At 39.0% G+C, this 24,276-nt stretch overlaps 1 protein-coding gene across 6 annotated transcripts in view; it reads left to right on the top strand.

Annotated features, from left to right (window-relative positions):
• The window catches only part of LOC119724399 (nuclear receptor coactivator 7-like), a 67,030-nt gene that overhangs the window by 6,042 nt on the left and 36,712 nt on the right, over positions 1-24,276 (top strand). Inside the window, exons 2-5 of one of the 6 annotated variants that reach the window (XM_038195433.1) lie at positions 4,994-5,001; positions 7,331-7,377; positions 21,229-21,308; positions 23,017-23,124. In XM_038195433.1, coding sequence (XP_038051361.1) covers positions 7,368-7,377; positions 21,229-21,308; positions 23,017-23,124 — 198 coding nt within the window. In that variant the 5' untranslated portion in view covers positions 4,994-5,001; positions 7,331-7,367. Of the gene's footprint in view, positions 1-4,993; positions 5,137-7,330; positions 7,398-21,228; positions 21,309-23,016; positions 23,125-24,276 lie in introns of those variants that run through there. The other 5 variants (XM_038195437.1, XM_038195432.1, XM_038195435.1 and 2 more) reach the window with 5 other exon arrangements.

Raw genomic sequence — 24,276 nt, 5'->3', positions numbered from 1 at the left:
TTCCTTCCACTTCCCGTGGTGTACTTTTAACAAACAATGGGTCACTTGACCAATAAGTGACAGCATTGCTCAGAATGGATGATTCCATAGGAGGGTTTCCTGTTGACTGATCTGCCCATAGCACATGACAATTCTGTTATCAGTAGAACTAGAAATTGCAGTCATGGGATTGGTTTGACGTCAATTGCATTGATGCAACACTGGTGCCATGTGGAATGTAAACATTCACAATGTTTACTTCCATTTTTGCTTTTTAGTTCTTTGAATTCATTAACTCTCGACTCACGTGTACGTTACTAATCATATAATACGCTGTATGTATAGGGAATTATAATTACTTGTGGCATATGAGTACATGTACAAAGTACATGTACAATAGATGTGTAAAAAAAAATATGAATATGAAGCATGTGATTTGTTATCGTATAAAAAGAGTATAAAAATAGCAGAATTGACGATGGCATTTTAGAGGAAGCTGTGTATGACAAGTTGGTGCAAGGGCCATTTGTGAGCACATTGACTGAAGTATTGTCTTAAATGATGGCAATGCTATTTATTTTACATGTCATTCGTAAGCGTCATCGGTGAGTACAAATATCTGATAACATTAACACAGCACTAAGGTAGTACTGCATCATTTCTGCTATTTTTAAGTAGGTACTTCCTCCAAAATCCTCTTTCCAAAACAGAGAATTTTGCATCCTCATTGAGCCTAGAGCTACAAGTATCGGTACATGTATGGCAAAAATCTGTGGCTGATTTGGGAGGATGCAATGTATAAAGGTCTTGTGCTGGACGGGATCTTGTGTTGTTTATGCTCAGTCATGCATGCATGTATTTAGGCCTAGATGATGCTTCAAATCCTCCTCACTGCTCCAGGATGTCACTGGCTCTGCCTCCACATATTGACAGTGATTGCCGGAGGATTTTGCAGGATTGAGGCAGTGGTCACCCCTCCAAGCACCACATTAAAAAAATAACGGAGCATTTTGGAGGATTGAGGCTGTATGCAATTTTTACATGGAGGCAGTTGGAAGATTTGGCAGGATTGAGGTTGCATCCTAGCAAAAATGCCTAGGGAGTTAGGGTTGAACAAAAATGGTTTAATTTTGAGATTGAACCCCGAGGCACAATGTACATGTATGTACATGTACATGTACCTCATAAAACCCTGAAAAACCTCATAAAACCTCGAGATACAGCCTAATGATTTTTGCATTAGCCCCTTAAACAGTTCTATTCACGTACCTCAGTCATGTGTCAGTATCTCTATTCTAAGGCTGAAGTGCAGTATTGTTTGTATATTTTAACGAAATTTTGGTGCTTTGATAAACAAATTGTGGTGAAAATCAAATCCTAATATTAAAATTCACACCACTTCAACACAATATCCCTTCAAAATGCAGGTGCATGTTACCAAACTCTGCTCTCAAACAAATGATTCAATAATGACTGAGCAATCTTTACAAACACTAAAAACCAGCTAATAATATCAACCGCCAAAAAAAAAAGGAAGCGAAAACCAATAAGCGAATTCCAACATACCTCCAGGCAGAGTGGCCACATATTATCAGTGCGCCGTGTATAATTGTACCCTGATTTGATTATACGGGCAGGGACCGTTTGGAGCACGCAACCTCCGCGGTCAAGGCGCGCTGCATTGACGTCACACGCTGGATCAAAACACACTTAAAGGGAGATCGCGAAATGCAGTAATCTTACCTTATTTTTGCTGTTGTTGCGATGCTGCGGGTTCTGTATTCCTGCATCGTCTGTAAAATTAAAATTGATTGGGCTGCCAGTTCCCCTCAAAGACTTAAAGGGAATGTACAACATTTGCTTTTGTTTCAATTCTCAGAAAGAAATGGATTTGGAGGATTAGTATGTTACAGCAAATATTGTTAAAATGACTTGCTTTACTTTTGGGTCCAGAGATGCTGGAAAATCCAAGAAAACCAACCATGTTCTTGTAGTCTGGTTCCCTGTCCCCACGTAAGATGAAACAGAGAATTTATAGACTTTGGGGAATTGTAAGTTCAGAGAATCAGTCTAGCAGGCCTGTACCCCTTCACAGGTGTGTAATCAATTGCAAAGAGTTTTTGCAGTTTTTGCAGCAAAGAGTTCGCAACCAGTTTTTTTTTTAAAAGCCAGTTTTCTCCAACGCTGGTAAGCCAACCAGTTTTGGAAAAATACCATTTTTCTTGAAAATGTCAGCACACCAGGAGCCACGATTTTACAGGATGCTTTAGACTGTCAATCCCTAACAATCCATTAAGGTATTTTGTGATCATTTTCATTTTGTGATGTTTGCAAATGTTGTATATTCCCTTTAATTGCTTACGAAAATTCTCCCTTCTTCCCTGAAATGGTGCAAAAAAAATAGTCACCAGTATCACTGTACCTCTGATGAGAAGTCCACCATTTGTACCAAATTTACAGTCCACATTTTGTTTGCAATCAGTTTTTATACACATCTGCGAACAGGTGCAAGCCAGCTCGTCTGGCTCCCTGACCTGACAATGTCAACAAACTACTCCTTTTCGTCTGGAGTAGGGTCAGGGAACCAGACTACAAGCACAGCTTTTTTTTTGTCTACATGTCTACAAACTACTCCTTTTCGTCTGGAGTAGGGTCACGGAACCAGACTACAACAGCATTTTATTTCTTGGTTAACCCAGCATCTATGAACACACAACGTTAAACAGGTCGGTGTAACAATATTTGCTGTACACAGTAAAATACCAACCCCCAAATCCATCCATTTCTGAAAATTACAGCAAAATCAAAGGTTGTATTTATAATTACCTTTTAATTCCAGTACCCAGTTGAGGAAATGCGAACTCGAAAAATTGTTTAACAAAATATTACAGTTGCTCTAAATCTGTCACACCAATCTTCACCTTTCATTTCTCTTCCAGTATTTTAATTAACTGTCGCATGTACTTTCACCTTTGTCAATTACCTGATATATAGTCTCTAGTTCTGCCGCAGTCAAGCGTTTACGTTTATTCAATTTGACGTGTCAAGTGCACCGTTATGACTTCAAGGTTTATGAGAATCGGGCAATGTTGCCAGTAGGCTGACCTGATGAAAATTTAATAGCTTTTTCTTTCTTCGGCCAAAGCACTTGTTTAGGTTGAGTTCTGCTGTACTACATCATGGGTGACACTGACAGCAAGGCGTATTGCTAAAAATCATTAATTTCAATAATAATTTAGTATCGGTAATAATACATGTAGTAAGTTATTTTTCCCATTTGGAATTTAAAGGGAATATACAACATTTGCAAACATCGAAAAACAAACCTACCAATTTTTATGAAATACCTTACTAGGATGTTGGAAAATTACAGTCTAAATCATCCTGTAAAATTATGGCACCATGTGTGAAGTCATTTTCAAGAAAAGTGGTATTTTGTGTAAATTTCCAACGGTGGTCGGCCGACCACCGTTGGAAAAACCTAACTATTTCTCAACTACTGCTCCAAATTTAACTTTTTTTTTTCAGTCCAAATTTTGTTTGCTATTGGTTACATGTTCATGAATGGTAGCAGGCCAGTTAGACTGGTTCCATTTATACCGTACAATATTCCGTCATCTATAAATTGGTCCATTTTATCTTTAGTGAAGTCAGGGAACCAGACTACTTGAACATTTTTGCTTTTCTTGGTTTTTCCAGTTTTTTTGAACACAAAACTTCAAACATGTCAGTGTAACAATATTTGATCTGTTATACTAACCCCTCAAAATAGTTCATTTCTGAAAATTACAGCAAAAGCCAATGATGTACATTCCCTTTAAGCTGTACTCAAAAGCTGTGGGCGAAGTGCATGTATCTATTACACAGTGTACTGGTACATGTACCTATAAAATCAAAAGAGCTGAGGGTAAATATAGATAGATGTTATTTTCCTTCAATTTAAAAGCATTTGATCCATTAACTACGGGTACATTGTACATTTATTTCATCAGATGCAACTCATGAAATAGCAGTATACTGTTTTCACTCAATTTTGTTTAATTAAAGGGCAACCTGTGCCAGTTTTTTTAATTTTTTGTTTTCAAAATGATTTGCCCAGTGAAAAGTACAATTTTGATGTCGTCCGCCCTTTGTGCAAAATCACCGCATTGAAACAAAAGTGAGGCACATTTGCAAGCTTTTGTTTAACTCCTTTGTAGCATTTTTCTACATGGAAGCTGGTTCTAAGGTTGGAGTTTGAGGTTCCATGGCATCATACCCTCCAATAGATATCAGCAATTGAACTACGGTACCTGTATGTTTATGGTCATGTACATGTACATGTAGGTTGCTTACGTAGAGTAAGCAGTCTTCAAGTAGGGAGGTACCGGTACTACATGCAAGTTTAGCTCGCTTTCAAAACCACTGTGAAATGGTCCATGCATCATTAAAGATATACATGTAGTCCATCATTTGTAATTTGTGCATTTTGTTCGTTTGAAGCAACAAAAGTGCTCAAAATCTAAAGAAGGGTACTGAACAACTATGTTTAAGCTCAGCTTCAGCTGTATATTCCGAGAAAAACAGCATTCTAGGATCTCAATTTCAAATCAAAAGTTGCTGAATCATGTTTTGAATTGGGCCTGAATTCAGCGTCCGAGACACGTTCTCACTGAGCCGATTGCAGCCACATGTACGCGATGTCGCGCACTGATCCGACGAATTATAGCAACCGCGCGTGCGTGTGTGTCGTGCCAATGCTTGCGCGTGCTTCACCGAATAACAAAACGAACTACTTATTTAAATTACCTACGGTGCGTCTTAAGAAGCACCGTTGGAAAGGCCTTCTTTCGTTGATTGCTTCAAAATGACAGTTTGCCAGAAAGAATAATTTCACAGGGAGTTTAGTCCCCTTACTATCTTTCAATTAAGTATGTTTTTCAACAATAATTATGCCAGTTACTTTTCAGATAGCTGCAAATGATGGACTATAGCTTTAACCGTGTTTACAAATTTGGTCTTTTTCATGTTGCAGGATGGAAGGTGAGTTATATGAGGTTCCACCGTCCGTTAATTACCCTCCACGGGATAACTACCCTTACTTTGGGGACGGGACCGGCCGCTCTGAGCCCATAACAATCCGTAACATCAAGATCCGCTCTGATAGTGACGCTCAGGGTGAGTGGAATTAACTCGTTAACCAAGGGGTTTATCTCATGCCGTAGACCCCATAACCGTTAACCGTTGTTAACATTTCTCATGGTAAGGCTGTGTGTGTTCCTTGTCGGACTGGTTCTGGCTTTGTGCGTAAAGCTGAGATATGTGAGATGTTCTTGCAAAATGAGACAGAACTGGGCTGATGTCAAAATGAGGGTTTGCAGGTGCAGTGGAACGCCGCTATTTTATAACGAACATTGCAGGATCCTCAGAAATTTTTGTAATAGAGATTGTTCGGTATAGCGATTTTAAGCTGCCGGTGCTCCGGTACTCACTTTTCAATAAAAAGCGCCCTTCAGAACTTCACTCTGCACGCCCTGGTAGTAACTGAAAGATGACTTTGAACACGTGCCGACTATTGAATTATGTAATTGCACAGTTTTTGAGCTTACTACCTACAGCAATGGGTAGCTTTCCCCTTCTATTCCTTGGGGAAATAATAACCACTTGTCGCTCTTCTGTTGACATTTTTCAACAATAATATTCGGTATGTTTTGTGCACAAAAATCAGGAGCCAGTCACGATGTTCGGTATAGCCGAATGTTCGGTATAGCGGTGTTCGGTATAGCAACTTTCCACTGTATTAGGAAAGAGAATAAAATTCTCCTTACAATGCTGTTTGTTGCACTTTAATTGGACATTCTGTTGACAAGTTATGGCTGTTTAAAGTTTGCATACCGGGTATATTGACGTGTCAAAAAGTTAAATACTGAAAAAAAAGGACTTTACAAGTTTTGACTGTTTTGTTACTTAACGTGAATATGCCAATTGACTTAACGTGAATATGCCAATTGGTTTGCCTTAAAAACACTTTAATTCCACAATATTTATATTACATACATGTACTTCGTGGACATATCACAGATTACAAATATCAATAAATCTGAAAGTTAAAAAAAAAAATCACCCCCGTTCAAATTGTTTTGCATTTTTCGCCACTTCGGCTTGTGCCCAGTTTAGTCTCATTTTTGCCAGAATGCTTGACATATTCAAGTTTCAGTGAGTGATTTTCTGATTTGTATCGCAAATTGCAAGTCAATTTTAACTTTTTGCTGCACAGAATTTCACAGATCGTACAAAATATTAAAAAAAACACCAGCAGTTCGGAGGGCGTTTAACACAACAGCCTTGCAAGAGAAATGTCGAGAATTAAACAGAAGCATTCATTGAACTTGTATAGATCAATCTGAGCACGCTGTCAATTCTATCACGAAGGCCCCCTTCAATGGCGGAAAGCATTGTGCTAGCTATTGTTCAGATAATGCGTCAGTATAGCGTGCACAATGGTTCCTCCATTGAAGGGGGTCTCGTATACATGTATGTATGTACTTTTGTCCTTGCGTCAGTATATTCTTTTGTTTTTGTCTTCATAGGAAAGGGGAACAAAAAGCAATTCGGGCGATTCACAATGCAGTGCGCCACCAAGAGTTTGCCATGGAGAGTCCATTTTTCATGTTTACGGTCGACAAAACATGGCCCATTTGAATGAGTGTCAGTAGACAACTTGAACTAATTTGTTATAGATTGGGGCATAGCGTTCTGCCGCCTCACAAAAAACACCACATTGATAAAAAGAAAACAAAAGGGCAAACAGATACTCGAATCATACGCTTACGAAACTACTGACTGGAAAAACGAACAATTTCAAATGTCCCGCGCTGTGAATTTGTCGACCATCTCCCACAATGCACTGGGAAAAATGAACTCTCTGTGGCAAACTCTTGGTGGCGCACTGCATTGTGAATCGCCCGAATTGCTTCTCCTTTTTCCGACATGTTAACATCACTTAATTATTTATTAATTGCTATCTAGACAATTTCTTTTGAACAAGTTGCAGTGTATGTTTAAATGAGCATTGTTATCACTTTTTTTCAATGATGTTGACATGAAATAAATGTATTCGAACTACACTGAACTGAACTGACAAGTGCCCTGATCGTCTGTGTACACTTGATTTCAGATTTTATAATTGGAAAGTGTCATCAAACGGTACAATGTTCATTGTAAATTGATGATAAAGATATATTTTCTTAAGTGTGCAATTGCTTTGTGACAATGTTTGCTTCTGTTTAAAACATGCATACAGCCAGTTTTGAATGCTAAATTGTGTACCTTATTTGGATGTTTCGTATTTCATATTTTTTTTTGCATTTAGAATTGCCGTTTGAGTGACATTGGTGTTTGCCGTCGAGATGCCAGATAGTATGCGATCAATTTGTTAGGCATGTACCGTAACAAAAAAAGTTTTGCGTTTTGGTTTCTTGCTGAGCTAACACTGTGCATGTTTGCGACTTTCGTTTGCTTGTGTTTGTTGAGTTTTTTCTTACATGTAATTAACAGTGCTTTGTTGAGTTATCTTGTGTTTTTATTTGCTAGTACATGTACTAGTTAGAAATAACAGGGCACTTTCTTTGGACATTTGATGTGTTCTATTTTGTGTTGGCTCTGAATCTGATGTATTCCTTGTGTGATTCTCTTCCAACAAAATTTCCAACAAATCTGCCTCAAAAAAAGTCTTATTTGCCAAGAAATGTTAATTACATTTTCGTGGGCTTTAATATTAACCCCAACCTTCCCAAATCCTCCAAAATCCTCTTTGCAAAATGGAGGATTTTTATATGATTGAGGCTACATTGTATATGGCAAAGTTGCATGGCTGATTTTGGAGGATGCAGTGTGTCAAGGGCTTAGGCCAGACCTTGCCTTGTTTATGCTCAGCCTGCTTAAAGATATAGTCCATCATTTGTAATTAGTGCATTTTGTTGGTTTGAAGCAACAAAAGTGTTCAAAATCTAATGAAGGATACTGAACAACTAACCTGATGAAGTTTCAGCTCAGCTTCAGCTGTATATTCTGAGAAAAACAGCATTCTAGGATCTCAATTTCAAATCAAAAGTTGCTGAATTATGTTTTAAATTGTTTTGAATTGCAGCTTTACGCGATGTGGCAGGGGACGAGGTTTGATTGTTTTTTGACTGTCTGTGACTGTTCAGATAGCAGGAGGGTTTTAAAATAGTAATTGAAAAAGAATCAAACTGCTTTCTGACTGGATTGATCTGAAATATTCAAATCAACAAAATTAGCTGACCTAACATTTCCGTCTTTAAGCAAGACATTTCTCCACACACAAAAAATGATGGAAAGTGTTGGACTTAACATGTAGCACTTTTATAGCAATGCTAAGATCAACAAGAATTAATTAAGTTGCGCATATCTTCCCTTTATGCTTGTCATCGCAAGTCAAATTTATTACCTATCTCCTTGAATCTGGCACGTCAGAGTTTTACGCAGGTGGTCCGCTTAGACCGACTGGAGAAATGTCAAGTTATCACAAACACTCGACCGTCAAGTAAACCAAAGCTGACATTTTAAAGGGAAGCGCTATCAATTTATTTCAGGTGAAGGCGACACCGTATACCCGATCTTCAATTTACCTTATAACATTTGCGTAACAGAAACCGCTGGCGATTTCCCCACGGACGGACGCAAGTGTAGCCTTTGAAGAAGATGGGAACCGTGGGCATTTGTACGTGGTCGATGATGTATGGAATTATGACGAGTGGTTGCCGTTGACGACAGATGTGGCACGTTCCAGGATGAACTTTGGAAGCGATGATTTGAGTGGATGTTGTGAATAATTTTTGTAATCTGATGATGAGACTATGCATTATGAAATTGAAATTATGCATTATGTTTATGGACATTTACTGATGCATGTACCTCCATGATTACATGTTCAATTGTACTGTTTACAATTGAACATATGCACATACGGTACCATATGTGTACATGTACACCACATAATGTTAATCATACAATACTTTATTTAATAATCTTAACCCTCCCAAATCCTCCAAAATGCTCTTTGCAAAATTGAGAATTTTGCAGAATTGAATCTACATGGCAAAAATGTGTGGCTGATTTTGGAGGACGCTTCGCCGAATTAAAACAAACTACGAACAGGAATTTCCAAGAGTGCGTCTTTAGACGCATCGTTGGAAATGGCCTTCTTTCATTGATTTCTTAAAAATGACAGCATGCCAGAAAGAACAATTTCACAAGGAGTTTAGTCCCATTATTATATTTAAACCAAGTATGCTTTTCATTACAATAATTATATTAGTAACTTTTTGGATAGCTGCAAATGATGGACTGTAGCTTTAAGTAGTGTTTGCGCCTGGAGTAATTCTGAACGGTAGTAAAGCTTTTCAGCCCAGAAATGCGACAAACACATTCTTTTTGACCAGCTGAAAAATGAGAGCATACTGCACTCTATAGTGCGAGTACATTCAAGTACATTAAAAACCATTCAGTCGGCAATTCCCAGAGTATTTCTAACTCCAGGGATCCAACACCTGCCATGAGACCCAAAGCTCCTAACGAGGCCTGACAGTGAGGCCAATGCAATGTATCGAAGACATTACTGTGCCATATGTAGTCAATATCATGTACACATTTCTGGCTCTCTAGACCATGTAGGCGTGGAAGTTGCATGCATGGCTGCACACCTGATTTTGTAGCATGTATTGTACATATGGTGCATGCATGTACAATGTACATGTATGTATCTAGGCATCTCATACTGATTGTCATGACAAGGCCACAGTTTAAGTACTATCCCATACACAGACCCTGACAAATTGTCTGTAAATACATGTACAATGTACATTACTGTGCTGCCAGCATGGTTCCGTCTGTATTATTACTATACCTCATACATATTCATGATCGAGAGCCGAACTCTCTCTGGTCAATTCACCATCACATGCCAGATGTTATTTTTGCTGTTTACCAAGAGCGGGCGCGAGGATTCACGCACAGGGTAAATACGCATGCGTAGTAGACTGTCGCACGGGTTACCTGTGCGACAGTCTACTACGCATGCGCTTTACAAAGCATTCGTCGAACTGTCGCACGGGTGTAGTACGCACGCGCGAACATCGCCCAAACGAGCTTACACACACACGAAGATATGGTTGCACGGCGCGTTATTTTCCCAAGCTCAATGGTGCCGAACTAGAGAATATTTATGGACACTAAAGATACCTGCTGTACAAAAGAATGTTGTACACAAACTACTGTACCTATTTACAGCTGCACTGTTTTGTAAACGAACAGAACCAGTGAAGTTGAGCAATACGATTCTTTTGATGAACTGGACAAGTTTTTCCAAAAATAAATTGTTTGAGGTGCATACTGCAACGAAATAACAAATACAAATCGGCGCTGAATATGTACTAGGTATAGTAAAACAAATATAACATGGTTAATTTCGGGTGGACAGCCGATATTATTAGCTCCCCTCGGTATTGGAAGTTGACAAACTAGTTGCCGAGGGAACTAGTTTGTCAACCTCCAATACCTCGGGGAGCGAATATCGACTGTCCACCCTCAAATCATGTTATATTTGTATACTGTCCTTCCAGTTTGAAAATATGAAAATGACTTTATCAAATTATTGTAAAGGTACGTGCAAGCTGAAAGGAAAAAGCAATCATGATGAGCATTCATCTGAAATCAGGCCTTTTCATCTGAGATAAAGACATTGAGTTTAAGGAATTAATCTTGCAGGCCTTCATCCACTTTTCAGACTTGTTTTCGTTAAATTGACAATGTCATCTCTAAATCATGTACATGTACAAAGACTTCACTAATTCAATCAGACGATGTATTTCAACAAAGAGGAAATCTGATTAACCATGCATCACTGTGCATATACTGTCCAGGTATTGCAGATTGTGTTTATTGTTGGAAAGTCCAGGTATGTTAGATCTACTTTAATCCAGGTACCGGTATGTACATGTACATGTTATTGTTTATTGAGTTCCTTAAATACGGCACAAACCATAAAGGGAATATACATCATTGGCTTTTGCTGTAATTTTCAGAAATGAACTATTTGAGGGGTTAGTATAATAGATCAAATACTGTTACACTGACGAGTTTAAAGTTTTGTGTTCGAAAATGCTGGAAAAACCAAGAAAAACAAAAATGTTCAAGTAGTCTGGCTCCCTGACTCCACTAAAGATGAAATGAATCAATTTATTGATGCCTGAAAATTGTAAGGTAAGGAAACCAGTCTAGCTGGCCTGCACCCGTTTATGAACATGTAACCAATACCAAACAAAATTTGGACTGAAAAAAAGGTAAATTTGGAGCAGTAGTTGAAATAAAGTTAGGTTTTTCCAACGGTGGTCGGCCGACCACCGTTGGAAATGTATACAAAAATACCATTTTCTTGAAAATGACTTCACACCAGATGCCATAAGTTTACAGGATGTTTTAGACTGTCATTTACCAACATCCTAGTAAGGTATTTCTTAAAAACTTGGTAGTTTTATTTTTCGATGTTTGCAAATGTTGTATATTCCCTTTAACTCACCACTTATTCAGCAAACTTGGAAACGGAGGTTTTTGGCCTTTGTTTTGAAATCAATGGTGCTCAGTTATCCATGACAGAAGAGATGCAAATAAGATATCAATAAAAAGCTAATGAACTACCCTTTAAGATGAAGCCACTTAGACAGTGTTCAAGCTTATAACTTCTACATACATGTATTTACCTATTATTGTTGGATTACCTTTGGTTTTTATACACCCTGTATATATCCTGATCACAGAATGATCAGCAAGCTGCTTAACATTCCAGAATCCAAAGTGGATAACAATCATATAATGGGTTTCATGTGTGTAATAACATGGAAGGTGAAGTAAGGGACAAAACTACTTCGGCATAATTAACAGCGCAGTAAATTTGGAGATGTCAAATGAGGGTCCAATTTCTTCACTAACTTAAATACACAGTTCATGCATCCATTCTTGTGCAGCAAAATACTGTAAACAGTCAGAAAAGGTCTCACGCTCTACTGTAATCTCACTCTCTATTTATAGATCTTTTTTTTTTGTAAACACTGAGCGCAATTTTGTATGGACTGCCACAAGGGCATCAATTGAAGTCACAGTTGGCTGCAGATTTTGCCCCCCACAAATGCATGTTAACATCCTCATTGTGTAAGAAAGAAGTATTTTTTATTAAAGATTCCAAGCGAACACATTTTGTACAAATTTCTACTATGAAAACTATTTGACATCCCTTTTTGTTGTTGTTTTTACTGTAAACCTTTTTTTTTAAATTCCATGTTTTCCCAGTCTGACGGTGCTGTTGCTGTGATGTAATCTCAGGAAGACACTGTTCAATTTAGGGGTTTCTGTTCAAAATGTGAACCGAACATTTGCTCATTGAAAACATTTGTGAGAAAGGGTTGCTTGTTGGCTTACTGCCATGTACTGACGCAACAACAAATCACCAAAGAGAAGATTTATGACAGCAAAATATCAAAAATTCTGGCAACTTTTTGTGCAGAAACATTTATAAGATTGAAGTTTCTGCCTGGAATGATATCGTAGTTTTGCTCATGAATATGGAAATTTGCATTAGCATAAAAGCAAAAAAAGGGCACCAAAATACCCCTCTTAAAAATGGCAAAACGACAATTGAAAATAAGGTTAAATGGGACACAAAGGTGCATTTTCAAGGATATCACTAGGCCAAAAAAAATAATAGTTCTGCTTCCGGTTTCACTACCTACCCTATTCTGACAGCCCCTACCCTAATTTTTTTATTGGAAAATGAGGAAAAAACACCCATAAACCATCGCTTTATACCTTTTAACCTTGACTACACGCAGACACCTCCATATGATCGTACACAAAAAAAATTGGCAACAAAAAAAAATTCCCTACCTACGGTACCTACCCTATTTTCGAATGCCATGTAATCGGAAGCAGAACTATTTTGTTTTTTGGCCTTAAAAGAATTACATTACATGGGCTCTTAAAGTCTTTTGTAGCATTTGTTGATTATTTTGTATTTTCAACAATACAATGATATTTTTGAAAAAAAATAATTATTCTTTATTTTTGTGTTGTTGGCGTTCCATAGTTTTGCCAACCAGCGGTTGTCAAAGAATGGTCTAGATTGCATTCTAATATCTAATTATGTTGGGGGGGCTTAGTGGGCATTCTTTAAATTTATCAAAGGAGGCACAAAAAGGCTTGCTCATGCATGTTCAAGTGATACAAAACCATTGCCCTCTAACTCCGCTCTTACGCATAAGGTCTATTGTAAGCAATTAGAGAAAGTCCAATGCTCTATTGTAATTTCAGTTTCTGGACAGTGCATACCAAAGCTGCATTAACTATTCAAAGTTAGCTCAGCTACATGTATACACTATGTGTGGGTCAGAAATCAGACATAAATTGACATTCCAGTTTATTCAAGGGACTCGTGCTGAAGCGTTACATCATGCATAGCATTAGCAATCCGACGGAGCTTCTATGTTCAGGCATGCATGCAGGTCAGAAAAAATCCCAGCGTAAATATTTAATAAGGTGTCATTTGGACGGCACGAGACGTGCAGAGATTCCCCAACCTTGAGGGGGAAATGCGCGATTAATTTGCGGCACGGCTGACTGGCGTTCGTAAGATGTTCTTATTAGTTATTCATTAGGGGAAAAAAATACAGATTTCAAATGAATTGGTTTATCTGTGGTATGTTGTTCTATAGAGCTAGTGGTTGTTGCGCATGGCTAGTTTTTGTTGTGGTTGAGTGCCGTTAGTTCTAGGAACACTTTGCACTTAGTGAAAACGTTAACCCTAACCTTCCCAAATCCTCCAAAATCCTCTTAGCAAAATTAAGGATTTTGCAGGATTGAGCTGCATGGGCTTGACCTTGTAGTGTTTATGCTCAGCCGTGCATAAATTTAGGCCTAGATTATACTTGAAATCCTCCGCACTGCTCCAGGATGTCACTGGCTCTGCCTCAACATATTGACAGTGATTGCCGGAGGATTTTGCAGGATTGAGGCAGTGGCCACCCCTCCAAGGACCACATTCAGAAATAACAGATGATTTTGGAGGATTGAGGCTGTATGCTATTTTTTACATGGAGGCAGTTGGAGAATTTTGGAGGATTGAGGTTACATCCTAGCAAAAATGCCTAGGGAGTTTTAATGACGTACCGGTACCACTGTAAATGATGTACTAGGTTTAAACCGGAGGTGTTTTGTTATTTTAATTCAATGAATTCACTAGCATGACTAGATGTTTACTCATGCGTGCCCCTGTGTAACAAAAGTGTATAACTCAAAAGTGCAACCAAAGACTTTGATAAATGCAACGTTAAGCATCATTTTGATTGCGAGAGCATGTCCCGCACTCCCTAGTCATGTTAACAGTGCATATATGTACATAGTACATGTAGAAAATGACGGCAATTATTTCAGCATGGTGGCTTGTCGGCCTTCGGCAGCTCAGATGATCCCCACGGTGAACCCACCGCCTTCGCATTAACAAATGTAGTCATGTATGCGCATGTACAGTGTTTTAGCCCGATGACATGAGCGTCATAAACAAGCATTAGCCTTGCCCGCTCACGTTCATCTGTGAGGGTATGAAACGATAGCTATTAGTATTAATGGTCTTTTTACGGCGTCGTGCATTAGCTCCGATCAGAGATGCCATTATCCTGACGCTCATTAGTCAAATTGCTGGTTGTCAGTGTCAGGATTTGTGAAGGGTATTACCTGATTCGGATAATTGGTCGCACAATTTACAAAGATTCAGATTGTAAGGTGACATTAATCATATGGAAGAGCCAGGATTCTGCAGGTGTTATCTATACTATAATTCCAGGAATCTCTGTCTGTCTGTCTGTACGTCGATTATCTCCAAAACCGGGCACCGTATGAAGTTGAAAATCAGCGGGTGTATTGCTCGGGGGCAACAGAATGTGCAGTGCCAAGTTTGAAGTTGTTTTGGCGAGCGGTTCTCGAAAAAGCTGCAAAAAAACCCCGGGTTCCTACACAGTGGATGATTTTGGAGGAATCAGGCAGGATTTAACATGTATCAAAATTTTTAAGTGAGTCAAGATAAAATCTACACATATTGCCACACCAGGTATTTTCACAAAAGTACCACTCGGAGAATCTGCCCAATATCTCCCATCTGTGTGACCTGCAGGTGCTGGCCCCATCGACGTGCAAAACAATAACACTAACCCAAAAGATGGCATTGTGGAGACCTTAACGACAGTTGCCATGGCGATATGGATTATCTCATGCTCCCTTGCAGTCTCCTGCCCTGCTCCTGCCAAAGGCGCGGTGACTTTCCTTTCATTTGAGGAAATATGAATAATTTTGTCGTCGATAGGACAAAGCATCCTCTGGGGAATTGTAAACGTATACTCTCTGTGCATGCAGGCTCATGCACATAAAGTGTCTTCTGGAAATATGACAATTACAGCGTAGGAGTTTGTAAAACTCTGCAAAATTAGTATCCTGTACATGTATACATGCACTGACATTTGAATTTTTATGGCAGTGTTTTACACCTTTGTAAAAATTAAGACAGACCCAAGTTTCAATCCAAACAAAATTTGTTTGAGAAAGATTCTATGACTGAATTCATAGGCCCTACCGGTACTTGCTTGACAATGTATAGTTTTCGGGCTACTCAGTTTGAGAAACAGTTTGTAGTAGCCTATTGTTTGTCACGATTCTAAATACTCAAGACTCATGCAGAATTCAGTCTCGATAAAAACGTCATTTAAAGTAAACCAATTTTTGGTATTTTTGAATAACATTTGCTATACTGTACATCTGTACTGCATTATGTAACTGTCATTACACATAAAGTAAAGTTAGATTTAATCTCGAACGTAAATGTGGTCATGAACATGTATGTCTTTTTTATCACCAACATATGTATGTACCCACGTACACATTACAGAAAATCCTAGATATGCGTCGTTATTATCAGTGTGGCACACTTTCACTGGCCTAGATCTACGGTAACACCGATCCTTTCAGGCTGACATTTTCACAGTTTGCAAGCCGCATCTTCCAACTACATCAGTGGACACAGCTTTCCGATACTCCAGGGAAATTAAACTTGTTTGCATATTGATGTAATAAAAAACAAAATTCCCTTATATCAGCAGTGACCCAAAAGCCCTGCCGATTTTTATTTAAACTCCCTCGGCAGCGATCACGGCATTTTCTCCTGTCAAACGTCATTCGCGTTCTCGATTCCCGAATGACGTCTTTCCGAGACTACCGTAAGTCTTAAAGAGCCCAGCTCTCAGTAAGTGCAAGCTAGACCTTGCAGCTTTGTTTACCTGGAGCGGAAAGTGTGCATATGCTCGTTTGCAATTTACATTATGTTGGGCCGGGGTGTACAGCTGTAGATCGGGCCAAATACTTGTATGTAAATTTGCACAGGATTATTTTCCACATTAAGGGTGTATCATATTAGATTCGGCAATGTGGGAAGGAAGTAAATTTGACAAGTTGTGCTACGTTTACATTGACAGTCTTTCACACAAATTTCTCGATCGTTGTGTGTTTACTTGCTCAGAAATTGGATGTTTGACACATTTCGTACAAAAGACTTGTCATATGCTTGAATTATTTCAAACGTGTTACATTACTGAGGAAGATCTTGTTAAGATCGCAACGTCAGGCTGTCTTGTTTGTTTGATTTGTATATTTCAGGTCAAACCAGTCAGAAAGCAGTTCACAGCTGTTTTACTCATTTCGAAATATTTCAAACTATTCTTTATTTTTGGTGACGATGCTAAGGATTTTCCAACGCTGTAGCTCACAAGTCAAAATAAATGTTTAGAATACAATTTTTTCTTTATAATTTCCATCATGCATATGTAGCAATTTGTTTCCAAAGATTTTGATGTACATGCATACAAAAGTGGAAGATCTGATGGAAATTCTATTGAATGAATTTGGTTTTCTGTCCTTATAAAAATCGAAAATTAAACATAAGTTTAGAATACTATGTAAATGGACAAGTATGTACGTGTGCTGCAATGTCAACACATACATCACTTCAAACAAAACTGTGTGGGCAAGAAACCTGATCATGTCTGAGGAACTGTTCATTGCTGTAATGAGTTTCTTGTCAAATTTGTTCTTCGTGGGTCCGGCATCCGGCGATATGTTGTCAAGCTAAGACCTTAATATATATCCTCTCCATAAACGTTTCACCGTTGTAAAATCGTTATTCCTTGTGTAACGATTTCCTCCAGACGAGATGGACTTTGGACTGTTTGCAAATGAACGATGTGGCTGTCGAGTTGCTACATTGTAGTAATATGGTATGGAGTGGCAGAATGTATGCAGAATCGAACCAGACTTCTTTTTTTTTTGGTTTATTGATTTAAAGAATGTTAACAGTGATAACATCCTAAGAGGAAATATGGTCTTTAAAAATTAACTAGATTTACTAGAGAAAGTGAAAGTATTGCCCATATAAAAATAATAGATGAAAACATGGTTTGACCGTATTTAAAATTTTGAATTTTAATATTTAGAGGTACCGTTAGACATCCTTTTTGTGCCTGTATGCTGATTCTCACAAATGTACGTTTCTGCGGATGTGTGTGAAAGAATTAATCTCCATTATGTTGCAGTTAAACGTATACCATACTAACAGTTGCATCCTTGAAATTGTCTCCATTTATAGATGACCCACATAAAACTTAATTATAAGCATAAAATTGCTTTTGTACACTGGTACCGATACTTGTTATATTACAAACTACATGCATCCCCATTAACTGCCTAATTTGCATAGCTATTGATGCATGTGCAAATTGCACTATGACTGACCTTTCTTTTGTTAAGGAAGTCATCATACATGTGCATGTAGGAAATGACTCGTCTTGCATCCTAACATTTTTAGTCAGCCTAACACTGCCTGCACTAACACTCTAATTTAACATGCCCTGTGATTGTTCATGTGTGGTTTTTGGTGGTTTTTTTTCTTTAAAATGGCATATACATTTATATACATGTACATGTATGTATAATGTACACTGTACATGTATCTATGAAGGATTGTTACATGCACACATGCATGTCTATTTCTTTTTCAATTGATTTTACTGGATAATATACCACTTATTGCTCCTGAAATATCAACTGCCTGAAAAACTTGAAAATGAAAACCAAATCACAATCCGATACAAACCACTCAAGCAATCAGTGGTTGCATTGATTAATTGGCAGGTGTCTAGGCACTAAAGGCCTTTTGCAAGTGGTCTGTTAAAGTAATTTAGGTTGCTAATGGCCCACCATTGTTGTTGGGGTCATGTCCCCATGCCAAGGACATTGATAAGAGTGACACCAACTGAGGCATTAAATGCTCCACCACTGTGTGTTTAATGAGTGCATTCTGGTGTTCATATCAGAAGAGAGACAATACCATAATGTGACCTGTGCACAGAGTCACCATTTCAGCCTAAAATGCTTTACTATAAGGGGACTATAATGCAAGTGAGTTTGTTCATGTATTTTATTATTGCATCCTGTTATTTATTACTATATTAGTTCATTTAAAGAGGATGAATTTCATATGTGGCGTGTGTATTTATGTAGGTTGGGTGAAAGAGCTGTTGTGTACACAACAGCTCTTTCACCCAACCTACATAAGGGAGAACAACAGATTCTTTGTTGTTCTTGAGATGTTAATTCTTTTTTTTGTTGAAAACGGTCCTCAATTGTGAGTTGGTGTGCCAGTCTATGGGAGAATGTTACATTGTATATGTGACCTGCTCCACCAAAAAAGTATTTATGTCACAAAAAGGTTAAATTGAGTTAAAGGGAATGTACAACATTTGCTTTTGCTACAATTTTCAGAAATAAATGGATTTGGAGGATCAGTATGTCATAGCAAATATTGTTCAACTGACTTGTTTCACATTTTGGGCTTGTTTATGCTGGAAAAACTAAGAAAACCAATCATTTTCTTGTAGTCTGGTTCCCCGACCCCACTTATTGATGAAACAGAGAAACGTAAAGACTTTGGGGAATTGTAAGGTCAAAGAATCACTCTAGCAGGTTTGTACCCCTTCACAGGTGTGTAATCTATTGCAAAGAAAATGCGGAATAACTAAATATGAAAACAGTTTTTGAAAAAGCCAGTGTTTTCCAACACTGGTCGGCCGACCAGCGTTGGAAAAATACAGTTTTTCTTGAAAATGTCAGCACACCAGGAGCCACGATTTTACAGGATGCTTTAGACTGTCATTCCCTTTCAATTCAGTAAGGTATTTCGTGATAATTTGATCATTTTGTTTTTTGATGTTTGCAAATGTTGTATCTTCCCTTTAAATATACATGGTTGAAAAGCCCACAACGTAAGCTTTCATTTGGTATAATAGAGCTCCATAGCCCCTCCCACTTTTCCATATAATTTGCATATTTAATTACTTCCTTGTAGTTCAGACTACCGGTACTCAACAGAGAAACCATGGTTTGAAATAGCTGGCTCTGTTGTAGATTTGGGCAACTTACATTTTTTCCCACTTTAATAATCGAAATCAACATGTCTGTGAATGAACCATGAAACTTACATGTAAGGTATTAAAGATGTCATTCGCGACAAAAAAAATGAACATCACATTTTCACCCTCTCGACATTGAGCGGGCCATTACACGATATTGTACAACACGGCTGAATACCAATTTTTGTGGGGCAGATCACATCTTATAGGGACAAAGGGAAAGACAATGCCTTGTCCTCCAGAGTCATGTAGGGTAAAACATGACTGTGTGTGTGTGCAGTGATGTGTTACAAATTGATACAGGGGTGTGAAATCTCAGCTTAATAGAAGATTTCAGCTTTTTTTGTTTTGGATAAAGCTTTTTCCCCTCACTTGCTGTGTACAAAAGTATTTTTTGAACACCTTTTTCAGCTATTTTTAGCTATTTTTTATCAGTGGTCACTCACACCACTGTTGATACAGAGCAGTGTTTCCCCTGCCCATTCAAATGTGAGGTGGCCCACCTCGCTACTTTCAGTGACCACCTCGCTCAATTTTTGCCAATATCACCACCTCGCTGTGAAGATTGGCAGAAAAGGAAATATCAATTGAAAAACTTTCATTTTGTGTAATATATTGAGCGTTTTCCTTTACCTCCATGTATCAAGAACTCACAATTTCGATGTGTTTTTGGAATCATCGCGCATTTTTGTGAGCGCTGCATTCTTTTCAGTTTGCAGACTGCGTAAATTTCATTTCAATCATCAACTTGAATTGTTACCACCTCGCTCAGTTCATTAGCCAGGGGAAACACTGATACAGAGTTATCATTGGAGACATAAAATGCTTGACTAGGAGGACAATACAGTAGTATGGTATGTAATTAAATCACCGAACCATATCGTTTATCTTAGAGAGGACGAATACTTCAAATGTAGCCTGTGCTGCAGAAACGTGTACAATCTGTATAATATAGGTCAGGTCATCTTAGTGCTGCAAACATGTATTGCAAATTGATTTTAGACTGTACATGTGTATAAGTAATGTACTTGTTCCGGGGTACCAAGTTTCAAGTATTTCCTATACAAAGGAAGGATACCAAATGTACACAACAACTGTATTGGAAAATGTGTGTTAGGTCTAACAGTCAGAGGGGTATTTCAAGTTCATGCTTAGCAATTTTGATAACTGGCAATGTACAGCTAACACAGGGAGCAGACTGCATGTATATTAACGCTAACCCAAATTAAGCTTGATGTGTTTACCAGCTTATAGTTGTGCTGAAGTGCACGTGACTAGTGCTTTATGTAAGTCTGCTAGGGGTCAATATATGTAACATACATCTCCAGAATTTGTTCAGTATATTTGACACTGCAGTCTGCAGTAAGCCTAACCTGGTTATAAGAACAGTTTGGCGACAAGGGAGAACTTATCGCATTCTTCCGTCAATCTGTCAGCAAACTGCCGTGCAGCAAATTTGTTCTTGCCAATAATATTTGAAGTACGTGATCTTATTAAGCTTTCTTATTGGTTTTCACATTTTCCCACTGTGCAAGCCGTTTTCTTAAAGAGGCTCTTTCTTCCTTCCAGCTTCCTACATGGCTTCTGTGGAGCCCTGCTGATTGCCCATATTGCCCCCCGCTGATTGCCCCTCTAAGGCATAACAAAAAAAATAGATTTTTCATGTCTCTTTGTTCTTTTTTTCCCCATGCAGATATGGAGGATCTTCCTAAGAAAGACGCTATGAGACGAAGCCCGCTGTTTAGCCAGCCCAACGGAACCCTACAGTACACTGTATGTCTTATCTTGTCAATTTATAAGTACATGTATTTTTCAAAAAGTAACCAAATTGGGATTTATAACCTAATCATGTTTCTCATCATTTAATTTGTAATACACTTTGTTTTTTGTTCCCAACATTTACTTCCCAAATCCTCTAAATTCCTCTTTGCGAAGGGGAGGATTTTGCAGGATTGAGGCTATTTGAGTGGCTGATTTTGGAGGATGCACTGTTTCAAGGTCTTGGGCCAGACCTTGTGTTGTTTATAATGCTCAGCAGTGCATAAATTTAGGCCTAGATTATTTAGGTAGATTATACTTGAAATCCTCCGTACTGCTCCAGGATGTCACTGGCTCTGCCTCAACACATTGACAGTGATTGCTGGAGGATTTTGCAGGATTGAGGCAGTGGTCACCCCTCCAAGGACCACATTCAAGAAATAACAGATACTTTTGCAGGATTGAGGCTGTATGCAATGTTTACACGGAGGCAATTTGAGGATTTTGCAGGATTGAGGCTGCATCCTAGCAAAAATGCCTGGAGAGTTTGGGTTAAACATGTCCTCCAAAACAGTAACTACAGGGGAAATCTGAATAGTTCTGAATAAATGGAGAAATTTATGAAATAATGTGACTTGTGTTACAGAATCATGTGATCTATATCTAGTCATATGATACCAACTCGAGCCTTAAAAAGGAGACGGTTCTCGTCTGCAATTTCTCCATGAAACTGTTCCGGCAAATCGTGTTGCATGCCAAAATGTGTACCTCCAGCAAGACTGTAGGTAATATAATGAAGTTATCAAGTCTAGTCGGGATTAAAGCTCCCCCTCTCTCCCCCCCCCCCCCCCACCCTGGGGCACTTTCCATTGAACATCTGCCACGTAACCCATGTCTCTCCCCTCTCTCGTTGTCTCCATGCTCTCGTCTGCAATTTCTCCATGAAACTGTTCCGGCAAATCATGTTGCATGCCAAAATGTGCACCTCCAGCAAGACTGTAGGTAAACTAATATAATGAAGTTATCACGTATAGTCAGGATTAAAGGGAAAATACAACATTTGCAAACCTCAAAAAATAAAACTACCAAATCATTTTGAAATACCTTGCTGGACTGTTAGTGAATGACAGTGTAAAGCATCCTGTAAAATCATGGCACCTGGTATACTGTCATTTTCAAGAAAAGTGGTATTTTTGTATCAATTTCCAACGCTGATCGGCCGACCAGCGTTGGAAAAAAAACTGGCTTTTTTTTCAAATACTGGCCCCAGTTGGCCATCGCACTTGTTTGCAATCGATTACACACCTATGAACGGGTACAAGCCAGCTAGACTGGTTCCCTGACCTTACAATTCCCCAATGTATGTAAACTGCTCTGTTTCTTCTTAAATGGAGTCTGGGAACCAGACTACAGGAAAATTATTGTTTTTCTTGGTTTTTATAGCATTTTCGAACCCAAAACCTCAAAAAAGTCAGTGTAACTATATTTGCTATATATTTCCAACCCCCCAATTCCATCCATTTCTGAAAATTACAGCAAAAGCAAATGATGTGTATTCCCTTTAAAGCTGCCACGTAACCCATGTCTCCCCCCTCTCGTTGTTAAAGCTCCCCCTCTCCCCCCCCCCCCCCCCCACCTCCCCCCAACCCTGGGCACTTTCCATTGAACACCTGCCACATAACCCATGTCTCCACTCTCCCGTTGTCTCCGTGCCTCTCTGCAGGTGAAAGGGAACGACACGCTGAACAGCATCGCCCTTCACTTTGAGTCGACGCCCACTCAGCTGATGCGACTGAACCACCTCAGCAGTCGCATGCTGTTCCCGGGACAGGTAGGCGTCTATTTAATAGCCCCTGGGATGTTTTTGAAACCACGGCTTTTAATCCAACAGCTCTGGCTTCAGGCTTCTGACCTGGGAGACTCAGACTTGGTATTTGGTTCACTTTGCTGAGCAATGTCTATTAAAAATCATGGAATATGTGCAGGTAGGCATCTATTTAACATCCCTGGAAAGCCTGAGGGTTGTTTTCGAAACTTGGGCTTCATTCATCACCAGTTTTGGCTACAGGCTTCTGACCTCAGCGACTTTGCCTAATTATTGGGTTCATTGTACTTCAAGGTAAAGGGGATGAACCTGTGTTCACAGGAACGGAGTGCACATCTCTCTTTCGAAGCGATTGGGCCAGACTCGAGCCCATGTAATGCTGCTGTGGGGGGATTGCCACACCTCCTCCACAGCGAGTCTGTTACCTTCCCAGCATTGAATAATGCCGGTACCATTAACACCTGGGTTGAGAGGAGTAATTGAGGTAAAGCGCCTTACTCAAGGGCACAACACGCATGGCACGGCGGGGCTCAAACCCACAATCTCACGATCATGAATCCTGTGCTCTACTGTTGGACCACACATGCCCACAATTGTTCAATCTCTGTTGCCTCGCCAAGATCCAACTAAATATTTTAAGTTTTATCTTCAACCACCCTAATCCTATTTCAATACCTCCCCCCCCCCCCCCATCATGTAGCCTCCCTCATTGTCGTACATTTTACCATCCTATACAGTTTCACTCTGAGAGAAAGCAAAATCCAGACTATTCTTGCCGGGAGTCATGTTTGTCTATCGTTGGAGAAACCACCGACTTTCAGGCCCCAGATTAGATGCCTCATTTGCACTGGAGATGTCAAAGATGGGCTCGTGTGCCAGACGCGTTAAAGATCACTTGCCGGAGGGTTCTCAGGCATTCCCTCATCAAGCCAGGAGTGCAAATTTGCAAATAATAAAAAATAACAAAGACAAATGAGAACAACATTAGAGGTTCGTTGTCTATGAACGATTACCTTTAGACAAAATAAAAATGCAGGTACGACAGTAGACTTTCTTGGATGTCTTTCCTTTAGGGGAAAGAGCTTCAGGTTCTGGTGCGTTCCCTAAGCTAGCTATAAGGCAGACCCTCAAATAAAAAAATAAAAGAAAATTGAAGGC

The sequence above is a fragment of the Patiria miniata genome, unplaced genomic scaffold (genome assembly GCF_015706575.1).
Source record: "Patiria miniata isolate m_02_andy unplaced genomic scaffold, ASM1570657v1 HiC_scaffold_18, whole genome shotgun sequence".
NCBI lineage: Eukaryota > Metazoa > Echinodermata > Asteroidea > Valvatida > Asterinidae > Patiria > Patiria miniata.
The sequence above is the reverse complement of the archived record's forward strand: the minus strand, read 5'-3'. Positions and strand labels throughout refer to the sequence as shown.